General features: G+C 33.0%; 2 protein-coding genes across 11 annotated transcripts in view; one reads left to right on the forward strand and one right to left on the reverse strand.

The window, feature by feature from the left end:
* The first annotated feature begins 813 nt into the window (after positions 1–813).
* On the forward strand, positions 814–21,156 carry LOC148620327 (BUB3-interacting and GLEBS motif-containing protein ZNF207-like). 10 transcript variants are annotated; one of them, XM_088581113.1, is made up of 11 exons: positions 814–961; positions 1,948–2,074; positions 4,044–4,170; positions 4,909–5,130; positions 5,540–5,555; positions 7,493–7,640; positions 9,113–9,355; positions 9,957–10,017; positions 10,772–16,559; positions 16,929–17,656; positions 20,884–21,156. In XM_088581113.1, exons 1-9 carry the CDS (start codon positions 921–923, stop codon positions 10,837–10,839), a joined length of 1,053 nt encoding a protein of 350 aa, XP_088437239.1. In that variant the 5' UTR covers positions 814–920; the 3' UTR covers positions 10,840–16,559; positions 16,929–17,656; positions 20,884–21,156. The 10 variants fall into 10 exon arrangements, with proteins under 10 accessions (XP_088437239.1, XP_088437238.1, XP_088437237.1 ...); XM_088581112.1 differs by having other exon boundaries at positions 10,772–14,461; positions 15,221–16,559; positions 16,929–21,156; XM_088581111.1 differs by having other exon boundaries at positions 16,929–21,156.
* The window catches only part of LOC148620328 (long-chain-fatty-acid--CoA ligase 1-like), a 41,138-nt gene continuing 40,947 nt past the window's right edge, over positions 20,971–21,161 (reverse strand). The window contains exon 20 of the mRNA XM_088581110.1: positions 20,971–21,054. Coding sequence (XP_088437236.1) covers positions 20,971–21,054 — 84 coding nt within the window. The remainder of the gene's footprint in view (positions 21,055–21,161) is intronic.

Raw genomic sequence — 21,161 nt, forward strand, 5'->3', positions numbered from 1 at the left:
ATCACTTAAACACCTGTGATTTGGTCAATTGGCGAAAATCCATTGAGATGTATGGGACAACAAAATCATCATATCTTTTTCATTTTTTAAGATAAAAATTGAAAAATTCTTTTGGTTCCCAAAATTGCAAATATAATTCTTTTTATTCATGTTATTTCTAAAAAAATATTTAGACTATATAGGCATAAGATTTTAATTTATAATTTTATGTGGAAATAGAGGTTTACCAATAAATATTACAAATTCATTTTTCAAATAAAAGAGCTACAATTTCACATACAAAATATGAATTATTTTTTCTAAATGAAAGATTTTACAGAACCGAAATTGGATTTGAAATAACAAAATATAAAGGTATAAATGATATTTATATGCAAACCTCTATTTTCAAATCAAAATTATTTTAATTTTTTTAATGCTCATATAGTCTGATTACTGGATATTTATTTTAAACTTCCATGGATAAAAAGAGTTTTATTGGCAGTGTAGAGAACCAAATTAATTTTACAATTGTCTTAAAAAACGGAAAAGTTATAATGATTATGATGATTTAAAGTTGATGCCCCATGCCACTCAATGGATTTTTTGTCAACCAAAACCAGAAGCACAGGAAAGTGATGATGTCATGAAGAACTCTCCTATAGCTTCTTTCTTCTTTTCCTACGCAATCATGATTGTGTAAATATATTGTAATCGATTGTGAATGATTGTAAACTATCTTAGTTATCATACTGTAAGGGACCTAGATAAGAACATAAACCGTTCCAATTCGATATTCGATATATTTCGTAGACTTTTGTGGTACGGGCTCGTATTATTTTCCGGAATTTAGCTTGACTCGAACAATCGCCATTTTAGCTTGGGTAGTCGGAACGATCAGGACAGATCAGGAAGACATATTTTTATTGTTATTCTAAGTCATGGGAAGAAAGAAGAAAAAGCAGTTAAAGCCATGGTGCTGATATCCTTATTTCTGAATCATTTATCTTAATAGATTCCAGTGATGCCTTCGGTCCCTTCACGTTTCTGTCGAAAACAAGACCGGCATCGAAATATTTTTATATAGATTTTTTTGTCAGAAATATAGAGAAAATGCCTGACTGTAAATTTTGTTTTAAAACGAGGAATGTAAAACCTTTTTACGCTCCCGTAGAGACATTAATTGTAAAATGCATGTACCTCATGGCAGTATATGCATACTCATTGACTCCCCACGCCCGTGCAGGTCCGGGTGTTAAAAGTATAGGCCTGCAGCAGCGCTAAGCTTGTCGTAAAAGGCGACTAATGCTCACAGAGCAACTGGGATGTGTACCCCAGGTGGTTGAATGGGATACCCCTGGCGTGTTACATGCTGGGGTTGTCAGGCTATAATACGGGAAATCTGACCGCAAACCATAGTGGTACACGGTGTTGGGAAAGATGCCACGTTCCTTGTACGTTAAAGAACCCTACTGTGGTATTCTCCCGGAGTAGAAACCATAGGGCTCCGCCACAGGAGGCTAAATTGCCTGACCCTACCCCTCTCTCCCTATTTCCAGTGGCAATCAAAATTTGTCGACCTCATTGTCCTTGTGTCCCATCCCTTTTTCATTTCATATTCATTTCATATTCATTTTATCGTCAATTTCATGTTCATCGTCTGGATATAGCTGAAATATTGCTGCTCAGACATTAAACCCCAGCAAACAAACAAAAAAGACTCCCCACAGTTACAAAATGTATTATGTACATGTAATAGCAGTGCTATAGCTTGCAAGACACTAATGTGTGAGCTTTGGCAAAAGTTTGAAAGATCAAAAATCAGCATTTATGTACTTGGACCAAATTACTCTTCAAGTTCATTGGAGATTACACTTATAGCCAGTTAAATAAAGAAGCTAATTACAGTGCTTATCACTCATTATTTAAATTCTACAGAGATAACTGTTTCCTTGACAGTATTTTTAAGTATTGTAACCGAGAATTTGATGATGAGAAGATTCTTATACAACACCAGAAAGCGAAACATTTTAAGTGTCACATATGTCATAAAAAGTTGTACACAGGACCTGGCCTGTCTATTCATTGTATGCAGGTAAGAATTTTAACGAAAAAATTAGAATGACATTGTGTCAACAAAAATTATGATGCTCGTCATATCAAGTACATATGCATGAATAACATCAGTCACAGTGTAACATTACCATTGTGCAAAGATGTCCTGAACAAGCTATGCAGAGTACATGTACATTTTTACATGTATCATATCAGCCAATTAGGGGCCTAAAAAAATTGTGATGTTTCCAGTCACCCTACCAACCCTACCCAAAAGTTTTTATTGGGGGTTTTGAAAAAAAAATTAAATAGCCTGCCGACTGTCTTAGAGAAGAAAGAAGAAAAGAAAGATATTTTTTTTCTATCCTAGATGGAAAAACAAAGAGTTAGAAATACGTTATATTTATAGCATAGTATTCCGAGTTAGACAAATAAACTTTCGAACGCGCAGCGTGAGAAGTTTATTTGGCTAACGAGGAAGGCATTGCTATAAATGATTTGTAACATGAATGACACGCCCATGACAGTCCGTGCAGAAAAAAATAACGTTTGGCGGGAAAATCTAATAACCTGCACAGTAGGCAGTATGGCAGACGCATTCTCTCTACCAGATTGGCTTGACATTGAAAATGTAGAAAGCGATGATTTGGTTCTCTCTCAGGTGTGTATTTTTTAATTGAGTTAGACTGATTAACGCTAATTGTCTTTTTGAAGGCTTTTAAACACAACTATTCGGGGCATGGACCCCCTTTTTTGGCCCAAATGTAAAAAAAAATCTATTTATTTTTCCATATTTACAATTTTCTACAATATGTAGGCATATAACAAATATAACTAATAAAATTGACATTTGTATGTGTGCTTTTTTGTAGGCGTAATTTTTTCCCAAAGAGGCGGAGCTTACCCATGCAATATTGGTTTTAGTGTTTTGGTTATTTCATGGCTGTTTCCTCATTGCATTATGTAGGCCCATGTGACCTTTCATGCAATATTATTTGGTTGCTTCAATTTAGAGCATACATTTTGGTACATGCTTGTCGTCTCTATGTTATTCCATAAAAAGATCAAAGGAAAAAAGAAGATTCATGTTACAATAGTTGTTTATATTTAGAATCGATTGTAAACACACATGTGAGTGCTTTTGGCCATGGACTAAATCTATTACATGTTTAATCTTTGCAGATTTGGTTTATATTGTATTTTGTGTTTGATGTCACACTTATTTCATTTCAAAATTTAAAGAAATAAAATAATAAAAAAAAAATCCCTGCAGACCCTGCAAAATTTTAGAGGGTTAATCAGGAACACATTATTTTTTTTGACCTGACTATGTTTGTTCAATATTGTGTGTAACTGGGCTCCAAACGTATATATGATGCCATCTTTCACCATAGGAAGTAAGGTAGAATCTACTTAAACTGCAATGTACAAGTTTGGATATACTACCATGGAAATTTGTTGCTTACATGTGTGTGTGTACATGTAACAATCAAATGGGATTCTTTTCTTGAATTCACATCTACACATTTTTCTAAAAGTTCATCTAGCTACATTGTAGCTTAGTACAGTCATGCACCTTGCCAAATCAATAATTACCACATCAAACAACAAAGTGCTGAATCAAGCGATCATCTTGCATTTGTTGGTACACCTAAAAATATGTACCAAACCCAACTCAAATTTTGTCTGCCTTTACATTTAGTAAGACAATAGCTACTGAAGACGTGATGTTTAGACAAAAATCTAGGACAAAAATATACCATGATCAAAGAATGTTGACATTTTACCTCTCAGGACAGCAAGAAGTGCATACATGACGATGTGCATGTATTCATGGAAACTCAGCATCATGATTATTTATCATACACTGCTGCAGTGTGATGTGACTTGTAAATTTCTGCTTGAAGCACTTTAACATACTATGGATTCAAAGTACATGTATATCTAGAAGTTGTATTGTTCATTTGTGTATTTTTTAGGGTATCAGTGATGTACTTTTTGCATTGTAGGTACACAAAGAAAAAATTGACAAGGTACCAAATGCATTACCAGGAAGACAAAACACAGAAATTGAAATTTATGGGATGGAAGGAATTCCTGAAGAAGATCTTCAGCAACATGAAAAACAGAAGTTAGGTATGTCTCGTATGCAATTCTAAAGTGGTCTTACATATACAAAGGTCAAATGATATATTACTCTATATCTACCCCATGGCAATTCAGATACTTTTTTTGTCATATTAGATTAGAAATAATTCATGTTATGCAAGTAATTGTACTCATTTACATACAGGTTGGCTTTCATATTTGTATTTTATACTTCTCTAATGCTTGGTATAAAATAATCGAATATGAAAACACAGCCCATGTGCAAGTGAGTACAACACCATACCTTCATGGATTATTTTTAATTGGATTTATTCAAGAAATTTTAATTCTTTAATCATTTTTATAAAACTTGTTTAGAATGGTTTAATTGTGAGTATGTGGAAGATTAATAGTACAGTGTATAGTATATTTGTTGAAATACAAGGTACCTTTTTTACCTGACAAGTTACTGATTGTTAATGTTTACCGTCTTTTAGGTATCAGTAGCCATTTAAAGAAGTGTAATAGAGACTGCTTATTCTCTGAACTTATTTATTTAAAATTGATTCAGTCATTTCTTATTTTTTTTTTATTTGCAAGCCTAAATCTAATCTTTAAAAGTTTTTCATTAACAATACTCTTTATAACTTGATTTTTTTTATCATAACTTTTGACACTTAACTATTGTTTTTACTGACTTTGAATGGTGGGGTTCAAAACTATAAAAATGTGAAACTGTTAATTCATTCAGTGAATTTTACATTTACAATTTTCCATTAACAACAGATCACCCAGCTGCAAAGCGAGTGAAAACAGATAGTGATGATGAGGATAGCAATAGTAGCTTCCCTCCTACCAGTAACAGTAACATGCCACCAATGCCTCCTGCACCAATGCCGCCATTTGGTATGCCTGGACCTGGAATGCCACCCATGCCTCATGGACCGATGGGACCAGGGCCAATGATGGGACCTATGGGTGGTCCTATGGGCCCAATGCCTCCAATGGGTAAGTTTAGTAATTATGATGGCTATCTCCTACAAAAAATTGCATTATCGTAAAACATATCAACAATGAACTTGATTTGTCTGTCACCTTCTCTACACAATACAAGAGTATAATGAAAGAAAACATGAATCAGATCATGATGAATGGTTAACACAACTATATATATAAATATAGATATTACCACTATTTCATTTCTATTTAAATATTTCCTCTCTTAATGATTTTATAAGTCTCAATTTTTTTCATAAATGTTTTTTCTTTGAGTCAAATGTCCCAAAAATCATGCAATTTTAAGCTTCAAACAGGTAAAGTTTTAGGTTTTATTATAATGCTTAGAAATTGTTTTGTTTCGCAACTGAATGGTTTTAAATCCACACATAATCATAAATTTCTGTTTTCTCTGTTACAGGAATGGGCCCTATGGGGTAAGTTTTTTACAGACCTTTTTATTTTGCTTTTTCTTGGGTATACTTCAGCTAATTTATATATATGATATTTTCATAAAAACACTTTTTTTACTGAGATTCCTACCTCGTGCCTATTCTATTGCTTAAATGGAGAGTGACTACAGGTGTAAATTTTGTTAAAGAACTTTTAACATGTTCAATCAAATGCATCTCACTCATTATATGACTTGAAAAATGTATGTATACTCGGAAGTAGTTCTGAAGACCTGGATGTTGTTTGATTTTTAACATGTTTCTAAAATAAAGCTTAAAGGAAATGTGACACAAAAATATTTTATAAATGTTTATGTTTATAAAATCTATAGTATGTTTAGATATGAGTGTAACAAACATTTTCTAATCAGGGTAGCATTAAATAAAGTAAGAATGATTAATTTATGTTTTCACGACGACCTTATTAATATGCATAAATGGAAACCGGAAGTAAAGCTGACTTACCATATATAGAAGTGCTACGTCATTGGTTCTCAATCTGCATTTGGGTGCATTGAAGATGTATACACGCACCCCAAAAAATTAATAAATCTCTGAAAATAGCTTGTATATATGATGCAGAGTGGTCCATTGGTCTGTGTATGAGTGCGATAATCGTGTTTAGAAAGAAGACTAATGTTCTTCTCGTTTTCTGTCGGCTTTTCATTTTCGTTAGGCATACATCCCCACGTGGCAGATATACAACTTCTTTGCACTATTTTTGGACTCGAACATAAGGGTACAACTATTTAGTGACACTCTGTTTATAGTTTTTCTTTGCTGCTGGGTTATATTAATAAACAAGTCCGGTAGACTTAATTATGGCCAAGAGAAAGCGTGGTTGGCTTCTTTTATCTTTGTATGGTTCAGCAATTCGTGACACAGGTGGCGAAGCAGGTGTATAACTTCAATATAATTGAAATATAATTGAATTTCTTTTGTCTTACGATTTTTGAAATAAAATATATTATATGGAGAATTTGACACAATACACAGTTAATAATAGGTGACCCTAAGTGAGTTTAAGGGAGCTTTTCAGTTAAAATATTTAATTTAAGCAAGGAAGATTTAGAACAGGAAGAAACTTCAGCACGAAACCCTTATGGGTTCCGAAATAAAGTTATCAAAAACCAATAAAAAATAAACATGTTCATATTATCCTCTAGCTGTACTTGCGGGTACTTTATATTACACTCCCTGGGACTGGTACATTTGTCAGGAGTAACTTTCAGTAGAAAGAAGTGAAATCAATATTTGCATGAAGATCGAGATCTGAACAGTTTTTTAAACTTAGAATATGAATTTTATTTACTTTATGTAAAAAGTTTAATCTTACATGACTGAACATAATGAAATATTTCTGTGCATTGGTGTCGTCTCACTGTGGATAGTCTAGTCTTCATACATGTAATAGTTAAATATTTCTGTCCTTGTTTATCATTTTCATCTTGAAGTGGTTTAAAATGACACTGCTTAAAGTGTATATTTGCTGGCAAACCTGGCAAACCACAACTTTTAATATTTTCCCTCTCATTTGTAGAAATCATGTAAAAAATGCAACCACTTGATCAATGAATTGAGAACCAATGACGTAACATGGTCATGTCTCTACATGGCTAATTAAAATTTGTATGGCTTGGTCACCGTCAATTTATCTTCAATTAAATGACGTTAGTGACTACATGGGGCGATTTTATTAAATATATTGGGTATAATAAATCAAATGAACCAAAAATTGAAAAGAAAATTTTTTTTGTGTCATGTCTCTTTTAAGATTGAAATGCATTTAGCATTAGGATAGAGGAGTCGTATCTATATACAAATTAAAGTACACAATGATGTCTACGCATACTAAATTGACTGTTTTAAGTGTTAAAGTTTGGATACATAATTAGTAAAAAGTTATTAATTCTCTGTTTCAGTATGCCTCCACGACATCCTGGAATGTCGATGCCTCCAAGACCTCCACCATTTATGCAGGGAGGTCCCCCAATGGGAGGCCCTGGACCAGGACCAGGGCCCATGCCTATGTCTGTCCCATCTAAACCATTATTTCCTTCAGCAGTCCAGGTGAGGGATGTCTAAAGTCAACTTAAAAAAAAATTAGAAAATCTTTGTTCCAGAAAAAGGTGGAAGAACTGCAATTTAAAAAAAATGGAAATGCTTACTAGTAATTTAAATTTCAAAAATGCATTCATAATACAGTCGACTCCACTTAATCACATATCGCTTTATTGCATATTTCGGTTATTAGCATAATTTTCTCCTGCACAAAACCATTTCCTATTATTCTAGTAGGAAAAAAATCGCTTATTTGCATAGGCCTTGCAGGTGCATTTCGGTTTATTGCATAAAGAATTTTGCCTCATCCAGTTAAAGACAGATTTTCCCAAATTCTGTTTTAAGCCTTCGGGTCATAAATATGTCAGTCATATTTATTGTTGTAAAAACTATATTATCATCAATCAGGAGGTGTTAATAATGGATTAAAAACATAATGCACATAAAAGACAATTTAAATGATTTCTAATTACATTAAAATAAACAAGCACCTAGGTGAACAATGACTTTTGACGACATTCCAAACATCACCTTATGATGCAGCTTGGGGTTCGGCTTGAGGTATTTTTTGTCCCTATTTAAATTCTTCCGACTACAAATGATTATCAATGTAAATTTAATTTTCTTTAATGAGCTGAACAGTTTTTAGTGAGCTTGGGTTACTAGGCATAAATATCAACCGAAAATTAAAAGTCATAATTTATTCAGTACAATGTCTAATGAAATTCAACTACCCTAAGGTGCCCTATACTATCCACACTTCATAGGAATATATCGAGGTCAATAACACGTATAATGCACAACTATCAGTGTGCAGTGGTGATGAACAGAGGAATAAAAACACACAGACCATTTCAAAAGCCCACAAACTGTAAACATTGATGAATATTACACTGAATCCTGGGTGAAATATGAAATATGGAATTTCATAGAAAGGTCAGGAAATTACTTGACTATTTATAGATGAGAAACACATAGTTTTACTTATAAATACACACAACGTAAAGAAGGTCAATAAACAAGACAAACACAATATATATTATTATTTATTGATGAAAGAGCAATACAATGAGAAGGTCTATAACAATTAAATACCAGATCAGAAATGTTGAACAGTGATATCCCTGGTTGATCCACAGTATCGTCGTCTTACCTGAACTCACACTTCCAGTAAAATCGTAATTTCGGTTATAAGAATAGCCCGGTTATTTGCATAATTTTTACTGGCAAATAGGCTATACAATTAAGTGGAATCCACTGTATTCATGTTAAAGAATAAAATACTCTGTACACAGCTGTTAAGATAAATTTACTCAGTTTTGTTAACTGCTTGTGTATCTGACAGCACTTAGAATAAATATAAATATGTAGGTAGAGAAAATAGGTGAAATTGCTTTTTTTCTTTTCACAGTAGAATGACACAGTGAAGGTAAACAGTTCTACATAGCACCATTAAAAAATTGCATTAAATTGTTTTACAGACATCAGCCCCTCCATCATCATCAGTGTCTAGTTCATCTAATCCAATGTCATCTGCCGAACCATTATTCAAATCAGCGCCAGCTCCTACTATCTCTGCCAAGCCGACATTTCCGTCGGCCACAGCAGTATCAGCGTCTCCCCCAGCTAGTGCTACAATCACTGGGGCTCCCCAGATAAAGAAACCCGAATCTAGTTCAGGTTTGACCTCTAAACTCATGCATCCTGATGAAGATATATCTTTGGTAAGTTTTTCTGCTATGACACCTCATTTTGTATAATTTTGAACTTATAACAGATTAATGCAAGTAAAGTTTTTTGTATTGCCCTTTTAGACAAAAGTGTAAATACATGAATACTTCCTAGGATTTATTCCTATTTTCATAAGTCATATGTTTTCAAATAGAAAAAAAACAGTAATTTTCTCCCTGAAATTTCTGGTATGCATATGCGAATTAATCAAATAATTGTACACATTTTCCTATTTGCAAACTTATTAAGTCCTCAAATGTTTTCAAAAATGATAACTTAACATAACTTTATGATAATTTCTAGTACAAAATACTTAACATACAGATATCAAGCTTCTTGTGGCTTGATAAAAAGCTGAGAGATGATTTTAACATGACTTGCAGGACATGTAGTGGTATAGCACTGCTTTGTGTCAAATATTAATTACAATCCAAATTCCAAATTGATAGATATATCAAGGTTGAATATACTGGTATATTTACGTTTGTCCAAACTGTATAGTGTTTGAAGACATTGGTCATATCAAGCTGCATTTGACAGAGCATTTAATAAATTCAATGCATGACATTGTAAAATGTATTTGTCTACCTACAGGAGGAGAAAAGAGCAAGTATGTCAAAATATCAGAGTATGATGAATAAACAGTCACAAGGAGGTAAGTAATATGTCCCAACCCAAACTCATATCCTGTTGTAAGTCAGTATGTCAAAATATCAGAGTATGATGAATAAACAGTCACAAGGATGTATGTAATATGTCACAACCCAAACTTGTATCCTGTTGTAAGTCAGTATGTCAAAATATCAGAGTATGATGAATGAACAGTCACAAGGAGGTAAATAATATGTCATGACCCATAGTAATCTCCTGTAGTAAGTCATATGTATTATAGCAAATTGAAAATGAGTTGCGTCTTTATTACAAAAATACATGTATTTTACATATAGCAAGTTGAACTTTTGTTTTAGGAAGATGCATGTATTAAAGCAAATTTAAAAAATGTGTTATCAACACAAGTCAAGGTAAAATTCCTGACAGATTTAAATAGCTTTTCAGATTCATTTTGGTTTCCATAAGATAGTGTTAAATCAGCTTTATTAGGGTTTATCTCTTTTGCATACTTTTCTTGTCATCATAAAGTATATTGATTAGCCTGGTGTATTGCTGTCCACATTGAAAGAAAGAATTTGCTGATATGTATTGAAATCACTTTAAGAAACAGATAGCAATAAGGTTTTAACTGCTATCATTTATAAAAGAAGCTTGAATGTATTCACATGTACAGTAATGCAAATTAAATGTAAAAATGTTGTGACAAGCTAATTAATAGATGAAAAGAGAAAGGTTTTTGTATTAATTTAATGTGAACCCTGGTGGCACTATTACTGTGAAAAAATGATTCTTTGCAGGTATGATGGGTAATATGTACAACCAGAGTGGCTATGGACCTCCGCAGAACACGTCGAGACGTTACTGATAATAGACAGTCATCTTTTAATCTATTTTAAATGTGTTCTCTTTTATCTATTTTATAGAATATTAAGTTAAGCTATGAGTAATGGGGGAAAAAGCTGGAAAGTTTCTAACCTGTTGAAAAACACAGGTAAGAAAATCCAAAAAATCATGCCTGTTTAAAAACAGGTAAGCACTGTTGTTTAAAATCATAGTTATTCAAGCAATTAGAGTGTGCAAATCTGCGGTAAGTGAATATTTGTAAAGAGGTCATGATCAGGGATCTCTAAAAGAACACTCAAGGTTAGTTGTTGTTTTAATTTGTAAATGTAAAGAATTGTGGGCTAATATATTAAACTATGTCCTTTTAAATAAAGACTGTATTCTTTTAACACATAATTTAAAATTTCAGGTTTCCATCATAGTAAATGAAAGATAATCTTTCTTGAAATGCAATCTTGTAAATTTCTGCCAGAGTTTATAGGGTAAGATGAAGAGACTGAAATGAATTTAATATTTAAATATTATAGAATTTTCCAAACAGAAAATTGATTTTCAGTTGATATCCAAATTAGGTACTGGTAGTCTTGTTGTGTAGTGCTGATGAATTTTCTTCAAATTTGATTTGTTGACCATATAGACATATTTAATTCTTTAAAAAGAATTTTTAAACAAGGTTAGTTAATTCTGTTTTTTTTTGTGCAAGTTGATAAAGTCAAGGTTCTTGATTTTTTTTTCAAATTTGTGCCTGTATTTTTGGAACTGATATTGGAAAAGGACTTCTAATAGATGCAGTTATACAAGGCAAGTGCTTGTCACAGTGATTATATCACTGTTGGGCCTGCTTTGGTCCCCAACAATCAGTTTGGTTGTTGGTGACATTTTTTTACAATTTCTCTCTTGCTAAAAGAAAGTTTTGCAACCGCTACGTAATGGTTTTAACCAAAAGTCTTAACTGCTTTTTGGTTTGACATATTTTCAGGCAGGCATAGAAATTGTTCATGAGGTTTGAATTATTTGCAAATGAAAGGATGTTTTTTTTAATCAGTTTTAAATTTATTCAAATTGTGTTAGTAATAACTTAATAAGACTAGATTTGTTGTTTTGATGGTGATACTCATAACTTGTTACAAAATAAGAAAATTAATGTAGCAATTGAATTTACAAAGAATCATGCTGTACCATAAAAACTCCCCCTAGCTTGTATTTTAGATAGTGTATTTATCATCTGTAATGGTATCATGTTATTTGACAAGTTAGATACTGGTAGTTCTGAGAACATTTCAGATTTCATGTGTTGCAAAGCTTTCTTTGAGAGGCTTTTTTTTTCAAAGTCATCACCTTGAGGTTGAAAAAGGCAAGTACCATACTTGTCACAGTAAACGAATTACTGTTGGGTCATATGACCCCCAACATTATGTTGGCGACACTTAATTTTAAGTTATCTGAATTTTCTAAGGTCACAGTGAGTTAATGCTGTTGGGCACTGCCCCCAACTGTATGTTGGCGACCAGTAGTCATTATTTGCTAGTTGTTGACTTTCTTGTTATTTGGTCACAGTGAATTCTCACTGTTGGGCTATGCCCCCAACTAAAGTTGGTGACCTGGTTGCTTGTCATTTTGTAAATGGTATTTGTTTGGCGTCATTTGCATTTTGGTCACAGTGAATTCACTGTTGGGCTCTGCCCCCAACTTTTAGTTGGTGACCTATTGTTCTCTTGAGTTTTCAGGCTGTTGTGATTTATATCACAGTTGATGCAGACTGTTGGCTTTCTCCTACAATACCATGAAAAGGTTAGTGAGTTAATTGCCTGAGTTTGTGTGCAAAGTTAAAATACAACCCTTGGATGGTGTAAGCTTTTCTTTCTATGGTGCGTTGTTGATGTTGGTTAGGAAATGTAGTGGATGGGTGTTGTGGTCTAATTTGATGATGAAATGTATCCACATTTTTTCATGATGAAAAAAATCTTGGAATTATAGTTCATCGTTTATTGATTGAAGGTGTGAATACAAATAATTCAAATAAGTAGTACAACCTAAGAAAACACGACTATTCCTGAAGTTCTTCCACAGCAAACCATACCAATGTAAGGTTACACTATGCAAGGGCTGTATATGGTTTGTTGTCTTGTTGGTCACAGTGGTTGTTCACTGTTGGGTTTCATTCCCCCAACACACAGTGTTGGCGACCATGGTGGTTACGTTTCGTCAGGTCAAAGTTGGTTATGGTTTTTTTTCTTGTAGTTTTGACTCTTGAAAGATACATGTAATAATTATGTTCTTAGAGATGATTAAATTTGAAACAAAAATAAAAACGAAAAGAAATACAAGGAAAAGCTTTTACAGAAGTACTGGATATAACACCATAGATGATGTGGAAAAGTCTTGGAGACATCAACTGTAAATGCAATATTCAACAACAAAACAAATAATATCAAAATAGAACAGGAATAACCTTCAAACACAGAGTCTGATGGAAAGGGGTTGGGCCAACTTTTAAGGTATTTTGTTCATTGAAACGTACTTTATTAGGCATTTAAATACGTCACGAATCCATGATATATATGTTTGATTTGGAAACACCTGGAAAATAGGTGTAACAATATGCATTTTTGAATATACGAACTTTACTGTTATAAAATTCAACTAATCGATTATCGAAAGTAGGCAATGACATTTTAATAATAACATTTTTACCAAAAAAATCAAAACACAAAAAACATTCACGGGTCAGACACCAACCAAAAAATCTACTAATGCAGAGTACAATTGTCAAACCAGTTGGGCTACGGACACTTCATAATAATATGGTGGTAATAAGCAACATAACGTTATCTGTTATGGAGTTTTATACATTAAGCGAAAATAGTTCCCTTTTCATCTAAAAGCACATTACCAACAATTTTGTGCTTCTAGAAAATGTCTGTTTAGCTCACAAGGCTGGAAGACCTTGTGAGCTTTTGCCATCACTTTGTGACCGTCGTCGTCTTCGTCCGTAAATTTTTCAGCATGATGCGATTACTTACATGTACGTGAATGCCTAAATTTTCAGAACGATCCGTTGACAAATGCATTATTGGTCCTGATGTGGATTTTTTTTTATAAATCTGTTAGACATCATGAATGATGGATTTGTAACCAAACATTGCATGAATGTTTGTTAGGATATCCTTAATAATTTTTATCTGTCAAAAACATGGCCACCACTAGTAAAAAATTGAAGAATTTAAACTGAAATAACTTTAAAACCGAAGGATTTAGCCTAATTTTCTAGGGGAAAAATCGATCAGCAGGATGAGACCGACCTATGCTGAAATTTTCATAAAGATCTGTTGATCAATGTTGGGATTTATTGCCCTTGAAGAGAGAAAATGACAATTATGAAAACCGGGTGAAACTTAATTTTAGGCTAGGCAGAACTATTTATTTTTGACGCTAATACCGCGCCATACATAAAAATTTAAATGCAAAAAGTTGTTCAGTACGAAAGTTGCAATAATTCTGTCTTCGTTACATGCATGTAATACCGTTGAGGTACACGAAAAGTGATTTTGGAATACTTCGACTAATGTATGTTCTGTCAAAAATGCCTTCAGACTGTATGGATCGAACGAACTTTAAACCGGACGTTATATTGGATCATAAAGGTAAGATTATTGTGAATTATTGGCTATAAAGTTTGAAGTGACATGCCATTAATCTCAGGATTATCAGAACTGGTTAAACCTGGACGGAACTGAACATGCACATGTTACTTGTTCAGATGCTTTAGGTCATGATGTATTTAAATATTTTGCTGAATACTTTTATTTTATTGTTTTGTAAACTGTAATACCTTTCTTGGTTATTACTGATGAAACGAATGAGCAACATTTTAGGCGACGATTTGCACGATGACAAAAAAAAAATAAGTCAAATGACACGAAAAACTGCTGAGGCGCTTGCCTGTGGTTCGGTGAAATAAGTCTTGTAAGGTCTTATCCACCCCCGTTAATGTAAGGTAAAAAATAAACCGAAACAACAAATTTACACACCTTAAAATTTAATTAGTTGTATATCCAATTATCCTCAAAATCCAACAAATTGACAAAATGAGATATCAAAACAGAACGCTCGCAGTCCCAGAAAACTTGCGGAGAACATATTGAAGAATGACAATACCATCAAAATAACCAGCATGGGAAATAGTCGGTCACTACTAATCCAGTGGATTAAGGGCATTTAATAAATCCAACGGATTTTGTTTATAAAAAAACGTGCTTTGTAGATTATTTCCATAAAAAGAAACTAGGTGAACAACACGATTTTAAATGAAGAACCAGCAGCAAGTGTCGTTTTATTTTTGTATCAAACTTTTATTGCAGTGAAATGAACTTAGTACATGTTTTTTTTTTAAGTTCGTGAAGTGGGTACCCGTGGTGCTCAAGCTTTTCTGTAAGGAGTCTGTTGCGTTCAATGAAATCTGACTATATTACAACTACGAGCAAAACCGACCAGTTGTGAAATGTAAATAACGTGGTAGTGTGGCTTGGGATTATCACCATCTAGGAATGGACAATTAACAATAGGAAAATCCAAATCGTCACTTGGTCATACATTTTTGTATGAAGGTTATGTCTTAATTAAGAGAAGTTGCACGAGTACTGCCTATGTTTTGACTTGGTCAACTTAAATATTTTGGTAGATATGCTGACAGTAATCAAGGGAACCGAAATTCTTACGGAAATTAAAAGAATGTAATTCAGGGACAAAGGCCACACAAGGAAAACAGACATACAAAACAGAGTATAAAACGTACAAAGAATCAAAAGTAAATGAGCAACTCAGACCACTAAAACATGGAGCATGGACCAAGTACACCGGTAGGATAAGCGTCCTTTGCTTTCTGGAAACATCCACCGAGTTGTTTATAAAAATGTCAAGTCCTGGGTGGACTAAAGTGGAGGGAAAACTCTGGCACGTTGAACAGTCGGTTCTCGTGATACAGATGGCTATACACCGTAACTACCTACGAGTTCATGACGACGACCATGATACTTCTGTTTTGATATAGATAATAGTTTTCGAAGTTAGTAATATTTACGGCCAAAATATCATCGAGATATATAAAAGTATTATCAAATTCACGTAATGGATCATGTTTAGAAGGATCTTTAAAGAGTTTAGCCACGAACTAGATTTCGCATTTAGTAGAGGAACAAATCTGCTTTGAGCGCACAATTAGTCCCCATTGGAATACCAACAACCTGCCTATGTAGAGCATTACCAAAACGAATATAAATATTATGAATTTAAAAAAAATCAACTCATTGATCATATCTACATATGTCCAGTTAGTGTATTGATACCTTCTAAAATCACTGATAAAAACATTGTAGTCATAACAAGAAATGAATTGAAAGCCAGATTTGTCAGAAGACCGTTAAATGAAATATAAAAGTTTTCCTTAATAAGTTATGTGGTGGTTTTGTATACAGGCTTATCTACAGAATCTTGCGAATCTTGGAAGTAATTCTACAAAAATAATTAAATCTATTCATAACATTTATAACAAAGTTATGTAATAAAAGTAGAGGTTACATGTATCTATATAGAAATATTGGTAGAACATTTGCTGAAGGATGAAGTAAAACGTGATTTGAACGGCTTTTTATAAAGTTTTAGTGTGCAGTATAAGGTTGGCGCATATAATTATGTACGGAATACTTTGAAGCACCAGTTTTATGACGTTACTGACATTTTTTGGCAGGGTGAAAATAATACACTTACATTATTTTGGTTCATAGTAAATTCTAGAGGTTATTGTTAATTTTCAGTGCATTGACAGAATACAAAGTTCAAGTGGTGTCATGGTATCTACACCGAGTTATCTTATTTACATATTACTGACAAGAAGACTATCTGTGGATAAAGCGATGTATTGTGTCTAAATGCACACGTAATTTTTTTTTGGGCCTTTTCAGACTATAAAAATTTAGCACAATGTCAACTACATGTATATATGGCTTCTATTCGTGAGTTTTGTTGGATTTATGAATGCGTTTCTATTGGAGAGGAAGAATTCAACGACTATTCATGGACGACAGACCTATATGACAGTGGCTGAATACTAAGGCGATAAATCAGCTACACAAAAAGAGCTAAACGACCTTCATCAAGATATATATTCGTATCGTAAAAATCATAATTGTAGAAACTGAGGGAAAGACGCTCAATTTCCTTGTAACACAAATCCAGAACAAACTGGGAGCTTTTGAAGAAAAGCTGATGAACAAAGATTCAAACAACACTAGTGAGTCAATTTATCAAAGAATAGGCAACATAGAACAAAAATATAACGACTTGGAAGCGGAATATAAAGACTTGAAAAATACTTCAGAAACATGGAAAGACAAGTATCTTAAACTTGAAAAGAAGTACAATAAACTGAACCAGACATTAATCTCAAATAGACAAATCTGCACTCTTCAGAAACTGGAATGCAGCTACGTTAAAAATATTACATCGGACTTGCAAGCTAAGGTATCGGATTTATACCAATTCCGAAGTATCAATTTGCTACAGACACTTAACAAGAACTCGAGACCTGGAATAAAAAATGCTTTCAACAGAAAATAGAGAGACAGCAATAGACCAAGACATTCTTGCTATGTTGCAGAGAATGAATCAAATAGAGACCAATGGAGATTTACATAATAACGAGATGAACATTAATACCCCGGACTTGACTTTTTATGAGCAACTCGGCGGGTGTTTCTAGAAAAGCAGAGGACGCTTACCCTACCGGTGCATGCTCCCAGTTTTTAGTGGAGTCCGAGTTGCTCATTTACTTTCGTTACTTTGTATGTATGATTTTAGTTACTTTATGTTCTTTGTTGTGTATGTCTGTTTTCCATGTCTGGTCTTTATCCCTGGATTACATTCTTTTGATTGCCGCTGTAGCCTTGGTTCCCTTGATTGCTTTTGCAGTATGACAATTGTGCTTCTAAACAATGAAAAGCACGGAAAGCTCTCAAAAAGGCTATTACAAAATTAGGGGCGCGGTAAATGGTTTAAAATGGTTTTATATATTTTTTAAATTTCCTTCAGTAACACTGACAGCCTGTAATACTACGTAAGTTGGCAGAATTGAAAGAAACACCATTACAATTTAGAAATATTACAACTGCAAATGGAGTCTCTGATGTCTTCAACTTTGAAAACACAGGGAAATTTACATCTAATCTTCCAAGATATACTTCATTCAAACAACGGTAGAGTTTTACTTGTCAAGCGGTGTTTTTCTTCAGATTATGGTAAATTCGTTAAAAAAAAGCAAGATATTTCTAAACGGGTAATTCCGATGGCCATTGGGTACCCGCTACGGCCACAATAACTCTAAGCTTGGCAAAGAACGACTAAGTTGGGATTTCGTCTTCCTCTGCAGGATCGTATACACGTTCATGTTTTACCATTTACAAGATCGGATAAACGATTTCTAATTAGACTTTTTCAAGCTAGACTTAAAACTTAGGTGCGAATTCAAAATCATTGTCTCTCACGTTTTAATGTCCGATTGTTTTGTTTTTTCTTTTATTAATTGAGGCGCCAAACCTTGCAATCACTATATTTACTTTTGACACTATTATGTATTTAGAACACAACTTGCACTTTAAAAAGTATCATTTGATATGTTTTAAAATTTGAAAATAATACAATGCATTAATCTGCTAATTGTCAAATTGCCCTATTAGCTCATTTTAATTTATCAGAAAAGCTATTTAATGCACCCTTTCAAAATCACCGGATTTTAGTCGTTTAGCTTTTCATACAACTCTCAGTCGTACTCTTTGTTCTTGATTGTTAATATTAAATTGTTTCCCATATATATATTATTTTGATTACACGGAAATATTCCGTGCATGCAGTTTTATGTGTAGAATCATAACTTGATATCACGTGTGAATTCATTATACTATTGAAATTTACTTCATTTCCGTTTTGACAGTAAGTAGATTACTACTAAAAGACATATATTACCTTACTAGAACCGTGGATTTGTTAGTTGTATGACTATTGTGTCACTATCGCACATGTTTGGTTATCCCTGCATGACAATTTTCTATCAAGAAAAGGCCCTGTCCATGTTTTCACAACGGAGAATTAAAAATTGTATTCTGAAAATCCTAATTTGTTCTCTGTAGATTATTATTGCTGTCTCATTTTTCAAAATTGTTTTGACTTTTTCGATTTCACCACAATCCTGACTTACCTCATTTAAATAAATTTCTTGAAGAAAACTATGTCCCGTGAGAAGATGTTATTTAAACCTGAACACAGACTGAACCCTGTCTTTAAAATTAAAAGTTGCTCATTTTTGAAAGCATGCAGCACTCATTGTACAGTAAATATACATAACTGTTTGTTTTAGTTTCTTTGTTTAATAACATCATTACATCAATATTATCACACTAATTATTACCTCAGTAATCTGTAGTGTTATGATGTGTAATAATTCAGCCCTTCCCTACACCCACTTTTGACAGAACGTGGCGACTTTATTACAATCTACTTATTGATATAAATTACATAATTCTCGATTTTAATTGTCAACTTTCCTTTCATCTGTGGCAACAACCCTTTAGCACCTGCGTATTAAGTTTTCATGTCACAACTCATACGAAATGCCAGAGCTTGCCTCAACTACGCAGATTTTTTGTATCGCGCTCGACTTCTTACAGTTAGGCTTCTGGAATAGGGTTATGTTGCTACAACATTGAAGTCATCACTACAGAAGTCTTGTGGTCGTCATCATGAACTCGTGGATCGTTACGGTGTATCCATCTGCACAATGAAAACTGATTTATTCAACGTGTCATAGTTTTCTTTCCTCGCATTGGACCTCTAAATCCCGTATTGGCGCACTTTTGTATTGTGTATTGTATTGGAAATTTGATCATATAATGACTAATATTCTAACGTAAGTCAATAAAGGGAAGATCTATCTTAAATACCGAGTAGAAATGTAATATTCAAAAAGCAATTGAACTGTCTGAAATGCCTCCGGCAGAGATTCGGTATTTAAACTATTAAGACTGCGCGAGTTAAACCTAGTAGGCAATTTCCGTAATGATAAACAAAATAATCAATTATTCATCAATAATTTATAATTAACATATTAGAATATTACGCTATAAACCTGTTTTAGTAAGTACAACGTAAGAAGAACTGTTACGTTTAGATGTTGTGCTTTTCATACATATTATCTACTTCTCTTTTGAAGAATTGTCTCAACTGGAACCGTTTGTTTTTGAATGTTGTAGTCATTAAATTGTTTTCCACAGAAAACAATTCGGGATATAATAGAATGTCTTTCACCTGTTAAATAGAGAACAAGAATAAATGAAACAGTGCCTTATATGCATGTTTTATGCATGTTACTTTATATTCATTAACGTACATACATTCTTTTTTGCTTAAAAGGAAGCCTTCATAATGAAAGTATACATTTGCTTCTTAAAATATAGGAACAAAATCTTTTTATCACAACGGCATCATTTATTAGAATAGCTAGGTATACAACCTATTATATTGCATTTATCTAAAGTAAAAAATCTGCTTCACTCGTACTTTGAAAGTTTAAAAATGAAATGTATCTCAAAGTAAGTATAATAGATCATCAACCGAAGTTAAAGTAGCATATTAAAAAGCGCATTTATGCAAATTATTGAAATTTGTTTTCCCTGTCAATATAGAGTCAAACTTTCACCCTTACAATGTTGACTATTGAAATAAGTTCCGTTAGTGCAATCAAGTTAAACGATCAACTTTTTAAATTGTACCATATCAATGCTTTTACGTTGCTTGTCTTTAAGTTGAACTATATAATTAAAAGGAATGCCACTCTATAATACGACTTTATAGCAGAAGAATGATTCTACCGACTAATGTTAAAAAGGCAGGTAATAATGTTTATGTATTGAATTATTATAAGTTGATTGTGCAAACATCATGTTAAAAATCATAATAATAAAAATGCAACACCAAAAGACTTTTTTAATTAAACAATCGATCTTTTTTCTATTGACAGGAATTAAGAAATATCTTTGATAACTTGCTGATGGATAATAAATATTTTGTAATGGTGGCATGGAAAATTTTACATTTAGAAGAAGGCTTATTGGTTTACCTGTTCAAAAGACTTTAATCCGAGACCTTTTCCAACAGCCAACATGTCTTTTAGAATGATATCTTTGATTTTCTAGAACAATGTGAACCACATTAAAAAGAATACTGTTGGCAGCCAACTTTAATTGTGTATAAATGGAACTATTTTCATATATTAAAATTGCCTTCAATTAGACTAAG

This window comes from Perna viridis, chromosome 4, assembly GCF_037379345.1.
Source record: "Perna viridis isolate PV_CMFRI_1.1 ecotype Kerala chromosome 4, ASM3737934v1, whole genome shotgun sequence".
Classification (NCBI taxonomy): Eukaryota; Metazoa; Mollusca; class Bivalvia; order Mytilida; family Mytilidae; genus Perna; species Perna viridis.

Bases quoted from the DNA above. Each gene is read 5' to 3' on its own strand.
- LOC148620327 (XM_088581111.1), top strand. From the start codon at position 921: ATGGGAAGAAAGAAGAAAAAGCAGTTAAAGCCATGGTGCTG. The intron at 4,171-4,908 runs GTATGTCTCGTA...CATTAACAACAG, and splicing joins ACATGAAAAACAGAAGTTAG to ATCACCCAGCTGCAAAGCGA. The intron at 9,356-9,956 runs GTAAGTTTTTCT...GTCTACCTACAG, and splicing joins CTGATGAAGATATATCTTTG to GAGGAGAAAAGAGCAAGTAT.